The sequence below is a fragment of the Scyliorhinus torazame genome, chromosome 17, assembly GCF_047496885.1.
Source record: "Scyliorhinus torazame isolate Kashiwa2021f chromosome 17, sScyTor2.1, whole genome shotgun sequence".
NCBI classification, from domain to species: Eukaryota; Metazoa; Chordata; class Chondrichthyes; order Carcharhiniformes; family Scyliorhinidae; genus Scyliorhinus; species Scyliorhinus torazame.
In genome coordinates this window covers 78,132,395-78,153,162 of record NC_092723.1, presented here as the reverse complement: position 1 = coordinate 78,153,162, position 20,768 = coordinate 78,132,395, and the positions used below count along the sequence as shown (strand labels likewise).

Sequence of the window (20,768 nt, the reverse complement as noted above, 5' to 3'; positions counted from 1 at the left end):
AATGCCGGTTCTCCCGAGATTCCTGTTTGTGTTTCAGTGTCTCACCATCTTTATTCCTCAGTCCTTTTTTAAACGTGTCAACAAGGTTTTCTTGGGCTTTGTATGGGCGGGTAAGATCCCGCGAATTAAAAAGGGGATGTTGGAGCGCAGCCGGGGGGAGGGCGGGCTGACACTCCCGAACTTTAGTAATTATTACTGGGCGGCGAATATAGCCATGATTAGGAAGTGGATGTGGGGGGGGTTTCGGTGTGGGAGCGAGTAGAGGCGGCATCTTGTAAGGGCACCAGTTTGGGGGCGTTGGTAACGGCGCCTCTGCTGTTCCCATCGACATGCTACTCCACCAGCCCCATGGTGGTCGCGGCCCTGAGAGTCTCGGGGCAATGGAGGAGACATGTGGGGGCAGAGGGAGCATCGGTCTGGTCCCCAATTTGCAATAATGACCGGTTTGCTCCGGGGAGGTTAGATGGAGGGTTTCGGAGATGGCAGAGAGCAGGGATCGAGAGGATGGGCGATATGTTTATAGAAGGGAGCTTTTCCAGCCTGAGGGAGTCGGAGGAGAAATTTGAACTGACGGGAGGGAATGAATTTACATAGAATTACATAGAACATACAGTGCAGAAGGAGGCCATTCGGCCCATCGAGTCTGCACCGACCCACATTAATCCCTCACTTCCACCTTATCCCCGCAACCCAATAACCCCTCCCAACCCTTATGGACACTACGGGTAATTTAGCATGGCCAATCCACCTAACCTGCACGTCTTTGGACTGTGGGAGGAAACCGGAGCACCCGGAGGAAACCCACGCGGACACGGGGAGAACGTGCAAACTCCGCACAGACAGTGACCCAGCAGGGAATCGAACCTGGGACCCTGGCGCTGTGAAGCCACAGTGCTAATCACTTGTGCTACCGTACCTGCAGGCCCGAGACTTCCTACGCAGGCAGGTCTCAACCTTCCCGCTCCTACCACCGAGGGGGATACAGGACAGGGTAGTTACCAGAGTGTTGGTGGGAGAAGGGAGGGTTTTGGACATTTATAAGAAGCTTATGGGGTTAGAGGAAACACAGACCGAGGAGCTGAAACACAAGTGGGAAGAGGAGTTGGGTGGAGAGTTAGAGGATGGTCTCTGGGCAGATGCGTTGAGTAGGGTCAACGCATCCACAACATGTGCCAGACTCAGCCTGATACAATTTAAGGTCGTTCACCGGGCTCACATGACAGTGGCCCAGATGAGCAGGTTCTTTGGGTGGAAGACAGGTGCGCAAGGTGTGCGGGAGGGCCAGCGAATAATGTTCACATGTTCTGGACATGCCCGAAGCCTAGGGGAGTCTGGCAGGGGTTTGCGGGAAGTATTGAAAACAAGGGTGGCGCCGAGTCCAGAGGTGGCGATTTTTGGGGTGTCGGAAGATCCGGGATTGAATGCTTGTAGAAGGTGTAGGAATCAAGTGAACAGCTTTGTCCTTGATTCCAGAAGGAGAAAGAGGCAGACATTCTGGCCTTTGCCTCTCTGGTAGCCCAGAGACGGATACTATTAGCTTGGAGGGACTCAAAGCCCCCAAAGTCGGAGACCTGGCTCACTGACATGGCTAGCTTTCTTTGTCTGGAGAAAATCAAGTTCGGCTTGAGAGGGTCACTGATTGAGTTCGCCCGGAGGTGGCAGCCGTATGTTTACAATTGTATGTACATTGTTTCTTCTTTTACTGATATAAAACCATAAATACCTCAATAAAATGTTTATTAAAAAAAAAATACTGTGGCGAGTAACTCACCTCCTGACTCTCCAAAGCCTGCCCAAGGCCTAAATCAGGAGTGTGTTGGAACACTTCCCATTGCCTGGATGACTGCAGCTCCAACAACACTCAAATAGCTACACCATCCAGGACAAAGCTGTTCACTTGATTGCTACACATTCTACAAGCATTCAATCCCTCCACCACCAACGCACAGTAGCAACTGTGTATACTATCTACAAGATGTACTGCACGAACTCACCATGGCTCTTTAGGCAGCACCTTCCAAACCCATGACCACTACCATTTAGAAGGACAAGCTGATACCTGAGAACCACTATCTGGAGCTTCCCCCCTAAGTCACTCACCACCCTCAGTTGGAATTATATTGCTGCTCCTTTACTGTTGCTGGGTCAAAATTCTGGAACTCCCTCCCTAACAGCACTGTGCGTGTACTTACATCTCAGGGACTACAGCTGACAATATTGAATTCTTTACCCGTCAGTCTGGCCTCAATAAAACTCGAGATGGATTTGTAGGTATAGTATTATTTATTTTTAACCAACTTGCAAGTCTGACCCGCTTCATAATGAGCCTCAGAACACACAAGCTGTCTTCTGAAACCCTAGGAACCGAGTGCTATCAGAGACAAAGGAATCTCTACAAATACATTCAAATGGCATCAAGTTTCACATACAAGATTCCCATAGGCCATCCTATACACCTCCTGACCTGGCCATATATCCTGATTGGCTCACTTCTCATTCCTTAACCCTGGGCCTCTTGTTACCCAGCATCCTTTCCCCATCCTCCACCAGACACCCCTCCACCCTTCCTTGCCATGCTTTCTGAAATCCTTTGTCTGTGAACTCACTACTATTAGACTGATCACATCCACATTACTGTAACTAATATTTGAACTAACTATTTTATATCACATTCGTTTGTTCAATTCCTCATTCCCTCCTTTTATCATTTCATGATAACCTATCTGTCCAACCCGTAGCTATGGCCCCTCATCTAAGAAGATTCGTCGCTGCATTTCCAATTCCTGTTGCAGCACTCCGTCATCCGCTGTACCCTCGTGGATCCTAACAGCCAAGATTCTAGGGGCGTCTATCTCTTCCAGTGCACCCTGCATTTTACCCATCACGCATTTAAGGATGGCCAGGCCCACAAAGATGCAGCCGAGTGCCACTGCTAAATACATGGCCATATTTATCAACCAGTCCTTCCAACCTCCTAATCCCCAGTTACCCCAAGAACCAGGGTCCTGCATACCATCCAGGTGATCCTGTATGAGATCCATAAATTTAGTGATGTTAGCGGTTAGGTCTTGAACTCCCATGATACACTTGCCCTGCACTATGGCGCATACCCCACCCTCACGGCCCAGAAGATAGTCAAGAGCATACCGGTTCTGCATGGCAAACAACCACAGCTGAGACAATTCCTTAGTTATTGCCCCGCGGGCTCCCAAGGTTTCTCACTACTATTAGACTGATCACATCCACAGTACTGTAACTAATATTTGAACTAACTATTTTATATCACATTTGTTTGTTCAATTCCTCACAGCTGTTCAAGAAGGCAGCTCACCCCCACCTTCTCAAGGAAACTTAGGGATGGGCATTAAATGCTGGCCCAGCCGGTGATGTCCACATCCGTAAATTAATTTTTAAAAACCTTCTCTGGGGGCAATGAAGGATTCGCAATAAGTGCTGTCCCAATCCTGAGAATTAGTTCAAATAATGCAGAAATTAAAGATGGATTTTTAATCAAATTATGTTTATTGAACTCATCAATATTAATAATGTTTAATGACTGATCGTTGTCATTCCAGGATTATTACACCACCGGAATCATTCAGTGTCCTGATGGAATTCCAATCCAGGAGCTCAGGGATGCATGTGACTATTTGTGCATCAACTTCAATCACAATACAATCCGCTGTCGAGACCTCAGTACGTACATTTTCAGCAGTTCAACATTAGGGTGTTTGTGTGTGTTTGTCGAAGTCCAGGTGCCACATACTCACATCAAGGAAGATGTGAGTGTGTTACAAGGTTTCCCACGTGTACCTGGTGGTAGCTTTTGTGCAACTTGTGGCTAGTTTCTTAAATTACCAAATTTACTTTGGGTAGGGAACAAGAATCTTTAGATTTATTCACACAATTTTAAAGGACTGAGTAGACATTTGTAATTCTAGATGTCCCATTTGAGTTCATTAGAACAGATAGATCTCAACATAATATCTGTTGCCTGTTCACATCTCAGGTGAGGATTCACCACCCCAGACTTGGGAGCACACTATCCGCTGTGACTCACTGCTGCAACATATATATCAATGCAAGTTTGTAAAAAATTGACTTGTAAGATATTGATGGTGCTGTAAGGCCAGCCTTTATTGCCCCTTCTTAGTGATCCTTGTGAGCTGCAGTCCATGTATTGTAGGTGCACCCATAGTGCTGTTAGGGAGGGAGTTCACGATTTGGACCCAATGACAGAGAAGGAACTACAATATAGGGCGCAAACTAAGGGCCACGTCGCATCGGGCGCGAATATAGGAGCGGAAGTAAGGCCATTCGGCCCATCGAGTCCACTCCACCATTCAATCATGGCTGATTTCAACTCCATTTACCCGCTCTCTCTCCATAGCCCTTAATTCCTCGAGAAATCAAGAATTTATCAACTTCTGTCTTAAAGACACTCAACGTCCCGGCCTCCACCGCCCTCTGTGGCAATGAATTCCACAGACCCACCACTCTCTGGCTGAAGAAATTTCTCCTCATCTCTGTTCTAAAGTGACTCCCTTTTATTCTAAGGCTGTGCCCCCGGGTCCTAGTCTCCCCTGCTAATGGAAACAACTTCCCTACGTCCACCCTATCTAAGCCATTCATTATCTTGTAAGTTTCTATTAGATCTCCCCTCAACCTCCTAAACTCCAATGAATATAATCCCAGGATCCTCAGATGTTCATCGTATGTTAGGCCTACCATTCCTGGGATCATCCGTGTGAATCTCCGCTGGACCCGCTCCAGTGCCAGTATGTCCTTCCTGAGGTGTGGGGCCCAAAATTGCTCACAGTATTCTAAATGGGGTCTAACTAATGCTTTATAAAGCTTCAGAAGTACATCCCTACTTTTATATTCCAAGCCTCTTGAGATAAATGACAACATTGCATTTGCTTTCTTAATTACGGACTCAACCTGCAACCTGCACAGAATCCTGGACTAGGACTCCCAAGTCCCTTTGCACTTCAGCATTATGAATTTTGTCACCGTTTAGAAAATAGTCCATGCCTCTATTCTTTTTTCCAAAGTGCAAGACCTCGCACTTGCCCACGTTGAATTTCATCAGCCATTTCTTGGACCACTCTCCTAAACTGTCTAAATCTTTCTGCAGCCTCCCCACCTCCTCCATACTACCTGCCCCATCACCTATCTTTGTATCATTGGCAAACTTAGCCAGAATGCCCCCAGTCCCGTCATCTAGATCGTTAATATATAAAGAGAACAGCTGTGGCCCCAACATTGAACCCTGCGGGACACCACTCGTCACCGGTTGCCATTCCGAAAAAGAACCTTTTATCCCAACTCTCTGCCTTCTGCCTGACAGCCAATCATCAATCCATGTTAGTACCTTGCCTCGAATACCATGGGCCCTTATTTTACTCAGCAGTCTCCCGTGAGGCACCTTATCAAAGGCCTTTTGGAAGTCAAGATAGATAACATCCATTGGCTCTCCTTGGTCTAACCTATTTGTTATCTCTTCAAAGAACTCTAACAGGTTTGTCAGGCACGACCTCCCCTTACTAAATCCATGCTGACTTGTCCTAATCCGACCCTGCACTTCCAAGAATTTAGAAATCTCATCCTTAACAATGGATTCTAGAATCTTGCTAACAACAGAGGTTAGGCTAACTGGCCTATAATTTTCCATCTTTTTCCTTGTTCCCTTCTTGAACAGGGGGGTTACAACAGCGATTTTCCAGTCCTCTGGGACATTTCCTGACTCCAGTGACTTTTGAAAGATCATAACTAACGCCTCCACTATTTCTTCAGCTATCTCCTTTAGAACTCTAGGATGTAGCCCATCTGGGCCCGGAGATTTATCAATTTTTAGACCTCTTAGTTCCTCTAGCACTTTCTCCTTTGTGATGGCTACCATATTCAGCTCTGCCCCCTGACTCTCCTGAATTGTTGGGATATTACTCATGTCTTCTCCTGTGAAGACTGACGCAAAGTACTTATTTAGTTCCTCAGCTATTTCCTTGTCTCCCATCACTAGATTACCAGCGTCATTTTGGAGCGGCCCAATGTCTACTTTTGCCTCCCATTTGTTTTTGATGTATTTAAAGAAACTTTTACTATCATTCCTAATGTTACTGGCTAGTCTACCTTCATAATTGATCCTCTCTTTTCTTATTTCTCTCTTTTGTTATCCTCTGTTTGTTTTTGTAGCCTTCCCAATCTTCTGACTTCCCACTACTCTTTGCCACATTATAGGCTTTCTCTTTTGCTTTGATGCATTCCCTAACTTCCTTTGTCAGCCGTGGCTGCCTAATCCCCCCTCTGATAACCTTTCTTTTCTTTGGGATGAACCTCTGTACTGTGTCCTCAATTACTCCCAGAAACTCCTCCACCCCCCCCCCCCCCCCCCCCCCCCCAATCTTTAGTTTAAAGTCCTATTGACCACCCTATTTACTCTTTTCGCCAGAACACTGGTCCCAGCTCGGTTCAGGTGGAGACCATCCCAACGGTATAGGTCCCCCCTGTCCCAAAACTGATGCCAGTGTCCCATGAAAAGGAACCCCTCTTTCCCACACCACTCTTTCAGCCACGTGTTAACTTCCCTTATTCTTGCCTCCCTATGCCAATTTGCACGTGGCAGTAATCCGGAGATTATGACTCTTGAGGACCTGTTTTTAATTTGAATCCTAGCTCTTTATAATCTCGAAACAGGCCCTCTTTTCTAGACTTGCCTATGTTGTTGGTACCGACATGGACCACAACAACTGGATCCTCCCCCTCCCTCTCCAGTAACCTTTCAAGCCGGTCAGAGATGTCCCGCACCCTAGCACCGGGCAGGCAACATACCATGCGGGACTCTTTATCCTCCTCACGAAGGATACTATCTATCCCCCTGATAATAGAATCCCCAACAACTACAACTTGCCTATTTACTCCCTCCCCTTGAATGGCCTGCTGAACCATGGTGCCTTGGTCAGCTGACTAATCCTTCCTGCAGCCCTGTCTGCCATCCACACAGGGAGCAAGTGCCTCATACCTGTTGGACATGAGCCGATTAGATCGTGGGAGAGTCCGAATCAGGAACCGTGCCGAGCGCCGATCGGTTTCTGATCTAACGGGCCGCTCCCGTTGGTGAAATCTGGATCCCTCCGCAACGTGGCGAAAAACCAATAATCACCAATTATGGCCAATCTCCATCCCATTAACAGGCGGGACCTCCTATTTCCTGCCTCCTCCTGTGATCTAACCGGTTCTCCAGTGAGCGGTCACGCGGGCAGTGGGACAGTGTTTAGTACACCTATTTAAAAACGTGAAGCTAGCAGGATGGCTGACGTGGGGATTGGAGAAGGTGAGTAGCCATCTTTGAAATCGAGTAATCAACCCAGGGCACCGGAGCTGCTGCCCCGCTGCTTTTGGCGGGGGGGGGGGGGTGGGGGGGGGGGGGGGGTTGGGCATTGGTGGAGGGGGTTGCCCCTGGGCTGGGGAGTGAGGGGATCAGTCTCCCCTGCTCTCCACAGATTAATGGCCCTCTGAGAGAAATAAATTCTCCTGATCTCTTTTAAATGAGAGACCCCTTATTTTTAAACACTATCCCCTACTTTTGTCTGTCTCATGAGAGGAAACATCCTCTCAGCATTCATCCCATCAAGTCGCCACAGGATCGTTTCAGTCAGATCATCTCTCATTCTTCTAAACTCTTATGGGTAACCTGGCCAACCTTCCCTCCTTTCACAGTAACTTCATTGCAGTGTTAATGTAAACTTACTTGTAACACTAATAAAGATAATTGTTATTATTATAAGATAAGCCCCTCATCCCAGGAATAAGTCCTTCACAACTGCTTCCAGTGAAATTCTCTCCTTTCTAAGGGAGGCCAAAACTCGACTCAATATTCCAGATGTAGTCTCATAACACCCTGTAAAACCATAGCAAATCCTCCTGACTTTTATATTCCATTCTCCTTGTGATAAACAACATGGCATTTGTCTTCTTAATCACTTGCTGTATCTGCAGACTAACTTTGTGACTTATGTACCAGGACCCCAGATATCTCTGTACCTCAAGATTTCTGCAATCTCTCCATTTAAATAGCGTACTGTTTTTCCATTCTTCCTGGCAAAGTGGACAACCTCATATTTTCCCATATTATACTCCATCTGCCAGTGTTTTGCCCACTCGCTTAACCTATCATATCCCTTTGCAAATTCCTTGCGTCCTCCTCACAACTTCCATCCATACTGTCACGAAACACACTGATGTTATCCCAACTTGGAGCACTGGTTTGTGGGGGTGTATGGTTTTATATTTTTTCTTTTTAAAAAAAAATATATATTTTCTTAAAGTTTTTCGATCAAACAAAAACAAAAATTTCCCATTTTACAACTTTGTAATAATATATACATTGATCGTTTTTGAAATAAATAATATGCTAACTGACGGCAACTGCCAACAACAAAATAAGAAACAACAGAAATAGTAACTAAAATAGTAACTTCGTAAAATCTAATATAAATAACTAATATATAAACACACACATAAAAACCCCTGAGGACCCAAATGAGTCCTCCCCCCGCCCCCCCCCCTCCCCCCTCCCCCCTGGGTTGCTGCTGCTACCTTTCCTATTTTCCCTTATCGCTCTGCGAGATAGTCGAGGAACGGTTGCCACCGCCTGGTGAACCCTTGAGCCGAACCTCTTAGTGCGTACTTTATCCGCTCCAATTTTATGAACCCTGCCATGTCGTTTATCCAGGCCTCCACGCCCGGGGGTTTAGCTTCTTTCCACATAAGTAGAATCCATCAACGGGCTACTGGGGACGCAAAGGCCAAAACATCGGCCTCTCTCGCCTCCTGCACTCCCGGCTCATCTGCAACCCCAAATATAGCCAACCCCCAGCCTGGTTCGACCCGGACGCCCACCACCTTTGAAATCACTTTTGCCACACCCACCCAGAACCAATGCAATACCGGACATGACCAAAACATGTGGGTGTGGTTCGCCGGGCTTCCCGCGCATCTCCCGCACCTATCCTCCACTCCAAAAAATCTACTCAGCCTTGCTCCAGTCATATGCGCCCTGTGTAGAACCTTGAATTGTATCAGGCTGAGCCTGGCACATGCGGACGAAGAGTTTACCCTACTTAGGGCATCTGCCCACAGCCCCTCCTCAATCTCTTTCCCCAGCTCCTCCTCCCATTTTCCCTTCAGCTTCTCTACCATCGTCTCCCCCTCGTCTCTCATTTCCCTATATATATCTGACACCCTACCATCACCCACCCATGCCCCCGAAATCACTCTGTCCTGGATCTCCTGCGCCGGGAGCTGTGGAAATTCCCTCACCTGTTGCCTCACAAATGCCCTCACTTGCATATAGCGAAATGCATTCCCAGGTGGCAACCCATATTTTTCTGTCAGTGCTCCCAGACTCGCAAACGTCCCGTCTAAGAACAAGTCCTTCAAGTTCTCAATTCCTGCTCGCTGCCAAGATTTAAATCCCCCATCTATCCTTCCCGGGACGAACCTATGGTTGTTCCTTATCGGGGACCACACTGAGGCACCCTTCACTCCCTTATGTCGTCTCCACTGCCCCCAAATTTTCAGAGTTGCTACCACCACTGGGTTTGTGGTGTATTTTTTCGGGGAGAACGGCAACGGTGCCGTCGCCAGTGCTTTTAGGCTAGTTCCCTACAGGACGCCATCTCCAGTCTTTTCCACGCCGCTCCTTCCCCTTCCCTCATCCACTTACATATCATTGACACGTTGGCGGCCCAATAATAATCACTTAGACTCGGCAGTGCCAGTCCCCCTCTGTCCCTACTGCGCTGCAGGAACCCCCTCTTTACTCTTGGGGTCTTTCCAGCCCACACAAAGCTCATAATACTCTTGTCCACCTTAAAAAAGGCCTTTGTAATCAGTACAGGGAGGCACTGGAACACAAAAAGAAACCTCGGAAGGACCACCATTTTAACTGCCTGCAGCCTGCCCGCCAATGACAGGGGCGCCATGTCCCACCTCCTAAAGTCCTCTTCCATCTGCTCTACCAGTCGTGCCAAGTTAAGCTTATGCAAGGTTCCCCAGTTCCTGGCCACCTGGATCCCTAAATACCGGAAATCCCTTGTTACCCTCCTCAACGGTAAATCGTCTATTCCCCTGCCCTGTTCCCCGGGGTGCATCACAAACAGTTCACTCTTCCCCATATTCAATTTGTATCCTGAAAATTCTCCAAACTCCCCGAGTGTCTGCATTATATCAGGCATCCCCCCCACTGGGTCCGCGACATACAACAACAAATCATCCGCGTATAATGACACCCGATGCTCTTCTCCTCCTCTAAGTACCCCCCTCCACTTCCTAGAACCCCTCAGCGCTATGGCCAGTGGCTCAATTGCCAACGCAAACAGTAACGGGGACAGGGGACATCCCTGTCTTGTACCCCTATATAGTCGGAAGTGGTCAGATCGTTGCCTATTTGTAATCACACTTGCCACCGGGGCCCTGTACAGGAGCTGAACCCATCAAATGAACCCCTCTCCAAATCCAAATCTCCGCAGTACTTCCCACAGGTAGTCCCACTCCACTCTATCAAATGCTTTCTCTGCATCCATCGCCACCACTATCTCCGCCTCCCCCTCCGGTGGGGGCATCATCATCACCCCCAGCAGCCTCCGTATATTAGCATTCAGTTGCCTCCCTTTAACAAACCCCGTTTGATCATCATGCACCATCCCAGGGACGTTCCACGTGATCAACCGGGTTGGGGGGCTCTTTACCCCCCACCCCTCCTCGTCGACTAGCCATCCCCTTTTTTAGACCAGCTCCTCACCCGGTTCCCACGCACCCGCTTATCCCCCCGACGGCGCCCTCCCGTCCCGACCATCCCATCCCGTAACAGCTCCCCCTTCCCCTTAGCAGCAGCAACCCAGTTAACCCCCCCGCCCCGCTAGATCCCTCTCTAGCTTAGTTGCTCCCCCCATATTGCTTCCGGAAGTCAGCAAACTCTGGCTGACCTCGGCTTCCCCCGTTTATCCTTAGCCCCCCATCATGTGAGGCCCCCTCCTTCCTGCGCCCCCTTTTCCCGCCACAATTTCCATAGCGCGGGAACAAAGCCCGCGCTTCCCTCTCTGCCCCGCCCCTGATGGCGCAGCTCCCTCTCTCCTTCCCCCTCCCCTTCCCCACCGGCGCCCACATTTCTTCGTGTCCCCCCCCTTCGAGGGGAAAGAAAATTTTCCCCCATCTGATTCACAGTCCCTTGCCTCCACCTCACTACTTCATTTCAAACAATCTTTCTCCAATCTAGTCCAACTTCTCCTCTTCAGTAAATGTCCACGCCTCTTCTGCCGTCTCCAGTAGTGGTGTTTACCCTGGTGTGTAACCCACAGTCTTGCCGGCTGCAACATTCCGAACTTCACTTTCCTCTTGTGGAGCACCGCCTTGGCCCGATTGAAACTCGCCCTCCTTCTCGCCACCTCCGCACTCCAATCCTGATACACGCGGATCACCGCGTTCTCCCACCTGCTGCTCCGTGTCTTTTTCGCCCATCTCAGGACCATCTCCCTGTCCTTGTAGCGGTGGAACCTCACCACTATTGCTCGAGGTATTTCTCCTGCTTTTGGTCTTCTCACGAGGACTCGATACGCTCCCTCCACTTCCAGGGGGCCCGTCGGGGCCTCAGCTCCCATTAAGGTATGGAGCATCGTGCTCACATACGCCCCAACGTCCGCTCCCTCTGCCCCTTCGGGAAGACCCAAGATTCTTAAGTTCTTCCTCCTCGAGCTATTTTCCAGGGCTTCCAGTCTCTCCATACACCTCTTATGCAGTACCTCGTGCGTCTTCGTCTTCACCACCAAGCCCTGTATCTCGTCCTCATTTTCGGCAGCTTTTGCCTTCACTCCACGGAGCTCCATCTCTTGGGTCTTCTGAGCCTCCTTTAACCCCTCAATCGCCTGCAGCATCGGCGCCAACACCTCCTTCTTGAGCTCCTCCACACATCGCCGGAGGAACTCCTGCTGTTCCAGGCCCCATACCAACTGGCCTCCCTCCGCCGCCATCTTGCTTCTCACTTCCCTTCTTTGCCGCTGCTCCAGAGGATCCTCCGCAATCTGGCCACTATTATCTCTTCTGTCCATTTACATCTGGGGGGACTCCCTTCTATGTCGCCTCACAGTGGGTTTAGCCTTCGAAAATTGCCGTTGGGGCTCCCGATAAGAGCCCAAAAGTCCGTTAAAACGGGAGGTGCCTAAATGTGCGACTTAGCTGGTCATCGCCGCACCCGGAAGTCCCGGTTTTATATTTTTTCTATGTGAGGAGACAAGTGAAACTCCAGCGAGAATAAATAGTCCAGTCATCAGGTAACATTTATTAAAGTCCATTTATCAAAGTAATGAAAAGACAATACACACAAAGAGGACGACTCTACCCTCACACAATTAAGATGCATGAATGATTAAACACATAGCTTCTATAGAATGTAACCCTTGTTACACAATATATCTACCATACCTGAACTCTGTAAAATTTCCCTGTTCCCCAAACAACATCCAAATTGAATAACGAGCGACAGTTATCACACAATATGAGGATGATACTCAATTCTGGGAACTGTCTTTTTCTTGGTCCAGTGAAGATATTTTAAATCTGCTGTTACATCAAGGTTTTCTGCACTGCCTTGGTTCTAAGACTTAGAAGCTCGTTTGCTGTAAACTTGGCCTTCAGGCTTGATGGCTGGAAACTGGACTGTCCACTTTCTGAGACTGCGAGATGTTAACTGCATCCCTTCCTTCTTAGGGTCTGGTCAATTATACCTTTGTTGTTCTTTGATTATCCCTTCTGTGTATTCTGCTGTCTGCCCCCATCAACTTCCTTGACCACACATTAACATGTAAATCTCAGGGACTCTCCTAATCGTCTATAATCTGTTTCTCCTTCATATGCTAGTCACACTTGATTATCTAGACTGCCGTTCTAAACTTGTTACCGGGAGAAATGCGTACCAATTGTGGCCCTTTGAATACTGTTGTCTCCAGGTGGATTCATGATATGCCCCCCCCCCCCTTTTCAAAAATGCAGTGTCTTAATTTTAAAGACATTTCATTCCTCCACCCTTCTCTCAATTCCATCTTATTAAATATTACAAAATACAAAAGTATGCATTAACAGAGAAAAATGCGCCACAAAAAGTTTCGCACTGTTTCCAAACGTTTCTTTTTATACTCGAGATAAAGCGTCCGCAATGACGTATACTCTCCCGGCTGCATGAAAGATTTTCATGTTAAATGGTTGCAAAAGCAACCCCCATCGGAATCACCAAATGATCTGACCTTGAAATTCTCCAGAAATTTTGAAATGGTTGCGGTCCATATATGTGATTGCCTCTGCTGGGTTGCTGGCAACTTAAATCTCCAAAGGCTGCAATGCCAGTACCAGGCTTAAAGTCTCTGTTCTGGTGCTGGGTTCCAGGCAGTCCCACATGACCTGTATTTTTTTTTTTTTAAATTTAGAGTGCCCAATTAATTTTTTCCAATTAAGGGGCAATTTTAGCGTGGCCAGTCCACCTAGCCTTCACATTTTTGGGTTGTGGGGGCGAAACCCACGCAAACACGGGAAGTGTGTGCAAACTCCACACGGGCAGTGACCCAGAGCCGGGATCGAACCTGGGACCTCGGCGCCGTGAGGCAACAGGGCTAACCCACTGCGCCACCGTGCTGCCCTCATGACCTGTATTTTTGCATCTCATGGCACCATTTGACCATGTCCCACTATGTGTCCCAGATATGATAGTTTGGATATTAGCAAATTCGCATTTTGCTCAGTTCCTCACAAGATTGGCGTTGTCTAAGCAGTCAAACCATGTATTAGCAAGAGGCAGCATGGTTTTGTGAAGGGGAGGTCGTGTCTCACTAACTTGATAGAGTTTTTCGAAGAGGTCACAAAGATGATTGATGCAGGTAGGGCAGTGGATGTTGTCTATATGGAATTCAGTAAGGCCTTTGACAAGGTCCCTCATGGTAGACTAGTACAAAAGGTGAAGTCACACGGGATCCGGAGTGAGCTGGCAAGGTGGATACAGAACTGGCTAGGTCATAGAAGGCAGAGAGTAACAATGAAGGGTGCTTTTCTAATTGGAGGGCTGTGACTAGTGGTGTTCCGCAGGGATCAGTGCTGGAACCTTTGCTGTTCGTAGTATATAAAAATGATTTGGAGGAAAATGTAACTGGTCTGATTAGTAAGTTTGCAGACGACACAAAGGTTGGTAGAATTGCGGATAGCAATGAGGACTGTCAGAGACTGTCAAACGATTTAGATCATTTGGAGACTTGGGCGGAGAGATGGAAGGTGGAGTTTAATCCGGAGAAATGTGAGGCAATGCATTTTGGAAGGTCTATTGCAGGTAGGGAATATACAGTGAATGGTAGAACCGTCAAGAGTATTGAAAGTCAGAGAGATCTAGGAGTACAGGTCCACAGGTCACTGAAAGGGGCAACACAGGTGGAGAAGGTAGTCAAGAAGGCATACGGCATGCTTGCCTTCATTGGCCGGGGCATTGAGTATAAGAATTGGCAAGTCATGTTGCAGCTGTATAGAACCTTAGTTAGGCCACACTTGGAGTATAGTGTTCAATACTGGTCACCCCACTACCAGAAGGATGTGGAGGCAGAAGGAGAGGGTGCAGAAGAGATTTACCAGAATGTTGCCTGGTATGGAGGGCATTAGCTATGAGGAGCGGTTCAATAAACTCGGTTTGTTCTCACTGGAACGACGGAGGTTGAGGGGCGACCTGATAGAGGTCTACAAAATTATGAGGGGCATAGACAGAGTGGATAGTCAGAGGCTTTTTCCCAGGGTAGAGGGGTCAATTACTTTGGGGCATAGGTTAAAGGTGCGAGGGGCAAGGTTTAGAGTAGATGTACAAGGCAAGTTTTTTTACACAGAGGGTAGTGGGTGCCTGGAACTCGCTGCTGGAGGAGGTGGTGGAAGCAGGGACGATAGTGACGTTTAAGGGGCATCTTGACAAATACATGAATAGGATGGGAATAGAGGGATACGGACCCAGGAAGTGCAGAAGATTTTAGTTTAGACGGGCAGCATGGTCGGCACAGGCTTGGAGGGCCGAAGGGCCTGTTCCTGTGCTGTACTTTTCTTTGTTCTTTGTTCCTTTATGGTGTAGATGCTCTTTCCACTTCTGGTTGAACACCGCTCAGTCATTACTGTATACCGCACAGTGACTCCATCCTCGAATCACTCAGTTTGTGAGCCTTTGAACAGTTGCTTCCTCCCAACAGTTCTTCCTCCCGAAAGGCTTAACTTTGAATTGATTAAATCCTCAGGGCATCACAGAAACGGCAATCATCTTTACCATCCCAGTCAGAGGTACTTGCCCTCTGCCCTTTAGCAAAGGTCTGCGGGTGATGAATTATGACAGTCCAATGCTTTTGATGTGTCCTCCAAGCGTGAAATATGAAAGAGTCCCTCAGTTCTGGCATTCTCCCACTTGTAGTCCATGCACAGTCTCTGGGTTCCATTTGGTTCGGGCACCATGACAATAGGGGAGCTCCAATCACTGAAACTCAATTCAATAATGTCGGTCCTGAGCATATACTCAATTGTCTTCAATACCTGTGATAAATTAACTGAATTTAACCTAGATGGATATTGTTTGATTGGAACTGAGTCCCCCACATCTATGACATGCATTGCTTTTTTAAAATAAATTTAGAGTAGCCAATTATTTTTTTCCAATTAAGGGGCAATTTAGCGTAGCCAATTCACCTACCCTGCACATCTTTGTGTTGGGGGATGAGACCTGCGCAGACACGGGGAGAATGTGCAAACTGCACACGTATGGCATGCATTGCTAACCCCGTTCTGCCTAGGTTATTACCGCCAATACTTTTATAGGACAGCAGTAACTTGCAATTTGCTCCGGCTCTTATCAGGTTTACCTTTTCCAGTGTTTCATCGTTGTCCAAATTAATTATGAGGAAATCACTGTCAGAATTTGACCCCTCATCTTCCCCTTGCTTCATTGTTCTCATCTCCTCTAACCCAAGTCTTTTATTAAATAAATTTAGAGTATCCAATTCCTTTTTTCCAATTAAGGGGCAATTTAGCTTGGCCAATCCACCTAGCCTGCACATTTTTGGGCTGTGCCGGCGAAACCCACGCAAACACGGGGAGAATGTGCAAACTCCGCACGGACAGTGACCCAGGGCCGGGATCAAACCTGGGACCTCAGCGCCGTGAGGCAACCGTACTAACCACTTGCGCCACCGTGCTGCCTTACCGAATAATTTTTTAACATGTTCACTGTGTGATTTGCATCTACCTGGGGTGCCTACCAGATAGTTTTCCTCGCTCACTTTCTTTTCAATGATGTGGAGATGCCGGCGTTGGACTGGGGTGAGCACAGTACAAAGTCTTACAACACCAGGTTAAAGTCCAACAGGTTTGTTTCGATGTCACTAGCTTTCGGAGCGCTGCTCCTTCCTCAGGTGAAGGGTTTCTTTTCAATGTACTGCGACCCACTGAATCTAGCTTTCAGGAGTTCACCTGACACAGTGAACAACACAAACACGCTCCCTCGGTTATAAAACTCTAAGTCTAGGCCTTCATATCTGCCCTGGCTTTTGCTCACTGCTGGGCTGTCTTTAAATGTGTTACTTTTGAGTCACACTGTTGTAATTCAAGCAGCCTCTTTCAATTGAATACATTGCCTTGTTCTCGGTGTCTGTTTCATTGTCATTCAGCGGAGTAAAAATTGTATCAGGTAACCTGATCTCACTGGCTTCACCCTGGTCATGCAACTCCTCCCTCTTTTGTCCTAGTTGATGAGCCTCTGATTGCATCACCACACAATCCGAAAATACTCCTCTGTGGTAGGATTCCTTATTGGCTGTTCAGCTACAGTAGGCATTATTACTATCTGGCTCCTGCAATTGAATGCCTATAATGTGCACCATTTCTACCACGCCTACCACTACTTCCTCTATCTTCAAGCTACTCTGTAAGCTGATTTTTGTGAAATAAATTTAGAGTACCCAATTAAGGGGCAATTTAGCATGGCCAATCCACCTACCCTGCACATTTTTGTGTTGTGGGGATGAGAGCCACGCAGACACGGGGAGAATGGGCGAACTCCACACAGATAGTGACCTGGGACCGGGATCGAACCTGGGACCTGGGAGCCGTGAGGCAGCAGTGCTAACCACTGTGTCGCCATGTCACCCTTATGCAAGGAATGTCTTTCCTTTCTCTGAGAATGCTGCTGATCAGCAGTTTCTTTTAATATCCCTTATGGACACCAAATGTCTTTATCCCACAACATTAGAGATTGATTCGCGCCTGTACCTCATAACATTTTAATATCTTTTCCTCTCTGATCCTGTCCACATGGAAATATTGTACCGTGGCAAACAAATTCTGTAATCATGTCCGCCACCTGCTGGTCATTCTGCACCTGTGCAAGTTGTGCACACAAGGGGCTGTATTCTCCGCAGCCCTGCGCCAAAATCACGTTCGGCACGGGGACGGAGAATCCAATTTCTCGCCGAAATCGGGCCCGTCGCCAGTCCGACGATCCTCCGAGACCCGAGAATCGGTGTGTTCGCGGACTACTCCGCACGGCTGGGGTCCACTGCCAGAGGCCCGCGATCCTCCGCTCCCGACTGGCCGAGTTCCCCACGGCGTGGGTCTAACCACCTATTGCCATTCAGGAAGCTCGCTTGGCGGCTGCGGACTAAGTCTGCGGTCGCCCTGGTGGGGGGCCGGGAGATTGGACACCGGGGGTGGGGGCCCTTATATACATCGGGGGGATAGATCGGGCCGGTTGGATCTTCGGGCGGGCGGCCGATCGGGGGTCCGACAGTTTGCAGCTGCTTCCGCAGTCCGAGTCCGCCATGGCACACGGCGCGGCCGCTGGAGGCCGGTGCTGTGCGCGGACTCAAAACCCGAAGTGCGGGGGCCCATATCCGCAGCTAAAGCTGCGTGAATCACTCTAGGTCCCTGCTAGCTCCCTGCAGGCGAGTGAATTGGATGATCTTTTTTTAATCGAAAATTCAGGAATGAAACGCCAGCATTTGTATGCCAGCATGGGGACATAGCCCCATTTTGGGAAAATCCAGCCCATAGTCTTTTATTGTCTGTTTATTGAATCATAGAGTCACCACAGTGCAGAAGGAGGCTATTCAGCCCATCGGGTCTACACCAACCTTCTGAAAGAATACCATGCTTAGGCCCAAACCCCACACTATCCCCATAAATCTACCTAGGGCTAATTTAGCATGGCCAATCAACCTAACCTGCACATCTCTGGACTGTGGGAGGCAACTGGAGCATCCGGAGGAAACCCACGCAGACACTTGGAGCAAGTGCTAACTCCACACAGGGGTTGTTTAGCACAGGGCTAAATCGCTGGCTTTGAAAGCAGACAAAGGCAGGCCAGCAGCACGGTTCAATTCCCGTAACAGCTTCCCCGAACAGGCGCCGGAATGTGGCGATTAGGGGCTTTTCACAGTAACTTCATTTGAAGCCTACTTGTGACAATAAGCGATTTTCATTTCAATTTTCATTTTCATTGACCTGAGATTGGAATCGAGCCTGGGTCCATGGCGCTGTGAGGCAACAGTGCTAACCACTGTGCCACCGTGTTGCTCAGTCCTTTATTCGGTGTACAAATCATACCTGCTTCTCCTGTTCTACAGCCCCTAATTTGATGCTTCCAGTTTTAAAATTCATAACACCCTGCGGCCGACTGTTTAATCATCAGCATAGTGATTTGGTATGGCCCAGTTTATTACAATGAAAACATCTGACCCTTTTCATATCTCACCTCTTCAACAGACTCTGTTGTATTTTGAGGTGAGACCTCTTTCGAGTTTCCCACCACTCCCTCTCTCTGGCTGTCCTGTCCTCTTTTGCACTTTCCCAAGTTCTAACTTTCTCTGATTTAAAATTGAGTCTCAAGAAGGGCTTTGGTCTTTGAACCATAGTCGTCCGCAAGCTCCACAGCTACTCTGGCATTGTAGCTTTCTGCTCCTCCACATGAGTTCTAATCATGGTAGGTCACAAATCTTTAAATTCCTCCAACAGATTTATCTCTCTCACAGCTTCAGAGGTTTCTTCTATTTTCAAGGCCCTTACCCACCTATCAAAATGGCTTTGCTCTACCCTTTTGAATTGGGGCAGCACGGTAGCATTGTGGATAGCACAATTGCTTCACAGCTTCAGGGTCCCAGGTTCGATTCCGGCTTGGGTCACTGTCTGTGCGGAGTCTGCACATCCTCCCCGTGTGTGCGTGGGTTTCCTCCGGGTGCTCCGGTTTCCTCCCACAGTCCAAAGATGTGCAGGTTAGGTGGATTGGCCATGGTAAATTGCCCTTAGTGTCCAAAATTGCCCTTAGTCTTGGGTGGGGTTGCTGGGTTATGGGGATAGGGTGGAGGTGTTGACCTTGGGTGGGGTGCTCTTTCCAAGAGCTGGTGCAGACTTGATGGGCCGAATGGCCTCCTTCTGCACTGTAAATTCTATGAATTCAAGGTAAGTGAGTTCAGCCTGTTTTCTACTTTTCTGTCTTTATGCCTCTGGTACTAGCCCATATGCCCCTAATGTAGCTTTCTACACTGTCTCATAGTCTGCAGACCATTCCTCTGATAAGGACACATATAGACTTCACTCGCCCTACCCACAAATTTAGCCGGAAGAGTAAGGTCCAACAATCTTGCGGGAATTTTCTCAAAAGCACAAAAACATGTTTTGACATCTCTCACTGAATTTTGGGAGAGCTTGTACATATCTGAACATCTCCCCACTAGATTCCCTTCTGGGACCACCTTCCTCCGCCATCTGCTCTAAACTTTCGGTTGCTCCTCCTGTGTGCGAAGTTGGAAGTTTCTCTCTCTATCTCTTTCCTCCTGTGTGGCTTTCTCCATTTCCGTTATAAACTCTATCTCCTCTTGAAACAGTCTCTCTCTCTCTCTCTTTTCCCTGCATCTCCAATTTCTTAATTTCTATGTCTCTTTGTAATTGAAGCTTCAATAATTCTACTCTGTGATTTAATTCAAAATCCTCACTTCCCAGGGCAACATGGTGGTACAATGGTTAGCACTGCTGCCTCACAGCGCCGAGGTCCCAGGTTTGATCCCAGCCCTGGGACACTGTCCGTGTCAAGTTTGCACATTCTACGTGTTTGCGTGGGTTTCGCCTCCACAACCCAAAAATATGCAGGATAGGTGGATTGGCTAAATTGCCCCTTAATTGGAAAAATGAATTGGGTACTCTAAATTTATGAAAACAAAAATCTTCACTTCCTGAAATTTTGGGTCCAGCTAACCCCCCTCGTATATTTTACATGTGCGGCTAGGCTTGCACCCTTCTTAACTCCTGTACATAAGACTACTTCCAATTTATCTGACAATTCCATCAGTTTGGTTTTAGGCACATTTTTTAAACTTGCTACAGTTACATTGTCTACTTCCAGATAAGTTCGAGCTAGAGCAAAAGCCATTTCCTGCAGTCGTCTTAATACATTCTTACTTGGTTCTACCTGTTTCTCACTCTTGATATGTTCAAAAGTCTCAAATTCACTACCTCCGAGGAGTGAAACCTTTTAAAGACTTTTTGTCATAAAGCACGCTGATGTCATCTGAGAAGATCCTTGTTTGGAACATCGGTTTGTGGGGTGTATAGTGCGAGGAGACAAGTGAAACCCCAGTGAGAATAAACAGCCCAGTTGTTGGGTAACAATTATTAAAGACTATTTATTAAAGTGCAGACAAATAGCCACAAACAGGCGACTC

The 20,768-nt window shown here is 47.8% G+C and overlaps 1 protein-coding gene across 3 annotated transcripts in view; it reads left to right on the top strand.

Moving 5' to 3' along the window:
• Positions 1–20,768, top strand: part of LOC140393965 (BTB/POZ domain-containing protein KCTD20-like) — a 170,870-nt gene that overhangs the window by 120,185 nt on the left and 29,917 nt on the right. For all 3 annotated transcript variants that reach the window (XM_072480670.1, XM_072480669.1, XM_072480671.1), the window contains one exon: positions 3,576–3,696. In XM_072480670.1, coding sequence (XP_072336771.1) covers positions 3,576–3,696 — 121 coding nt within the window. The remainder of the gene's footprint in view (positions 1–3,575; positions 3,697–20,768) is intronic.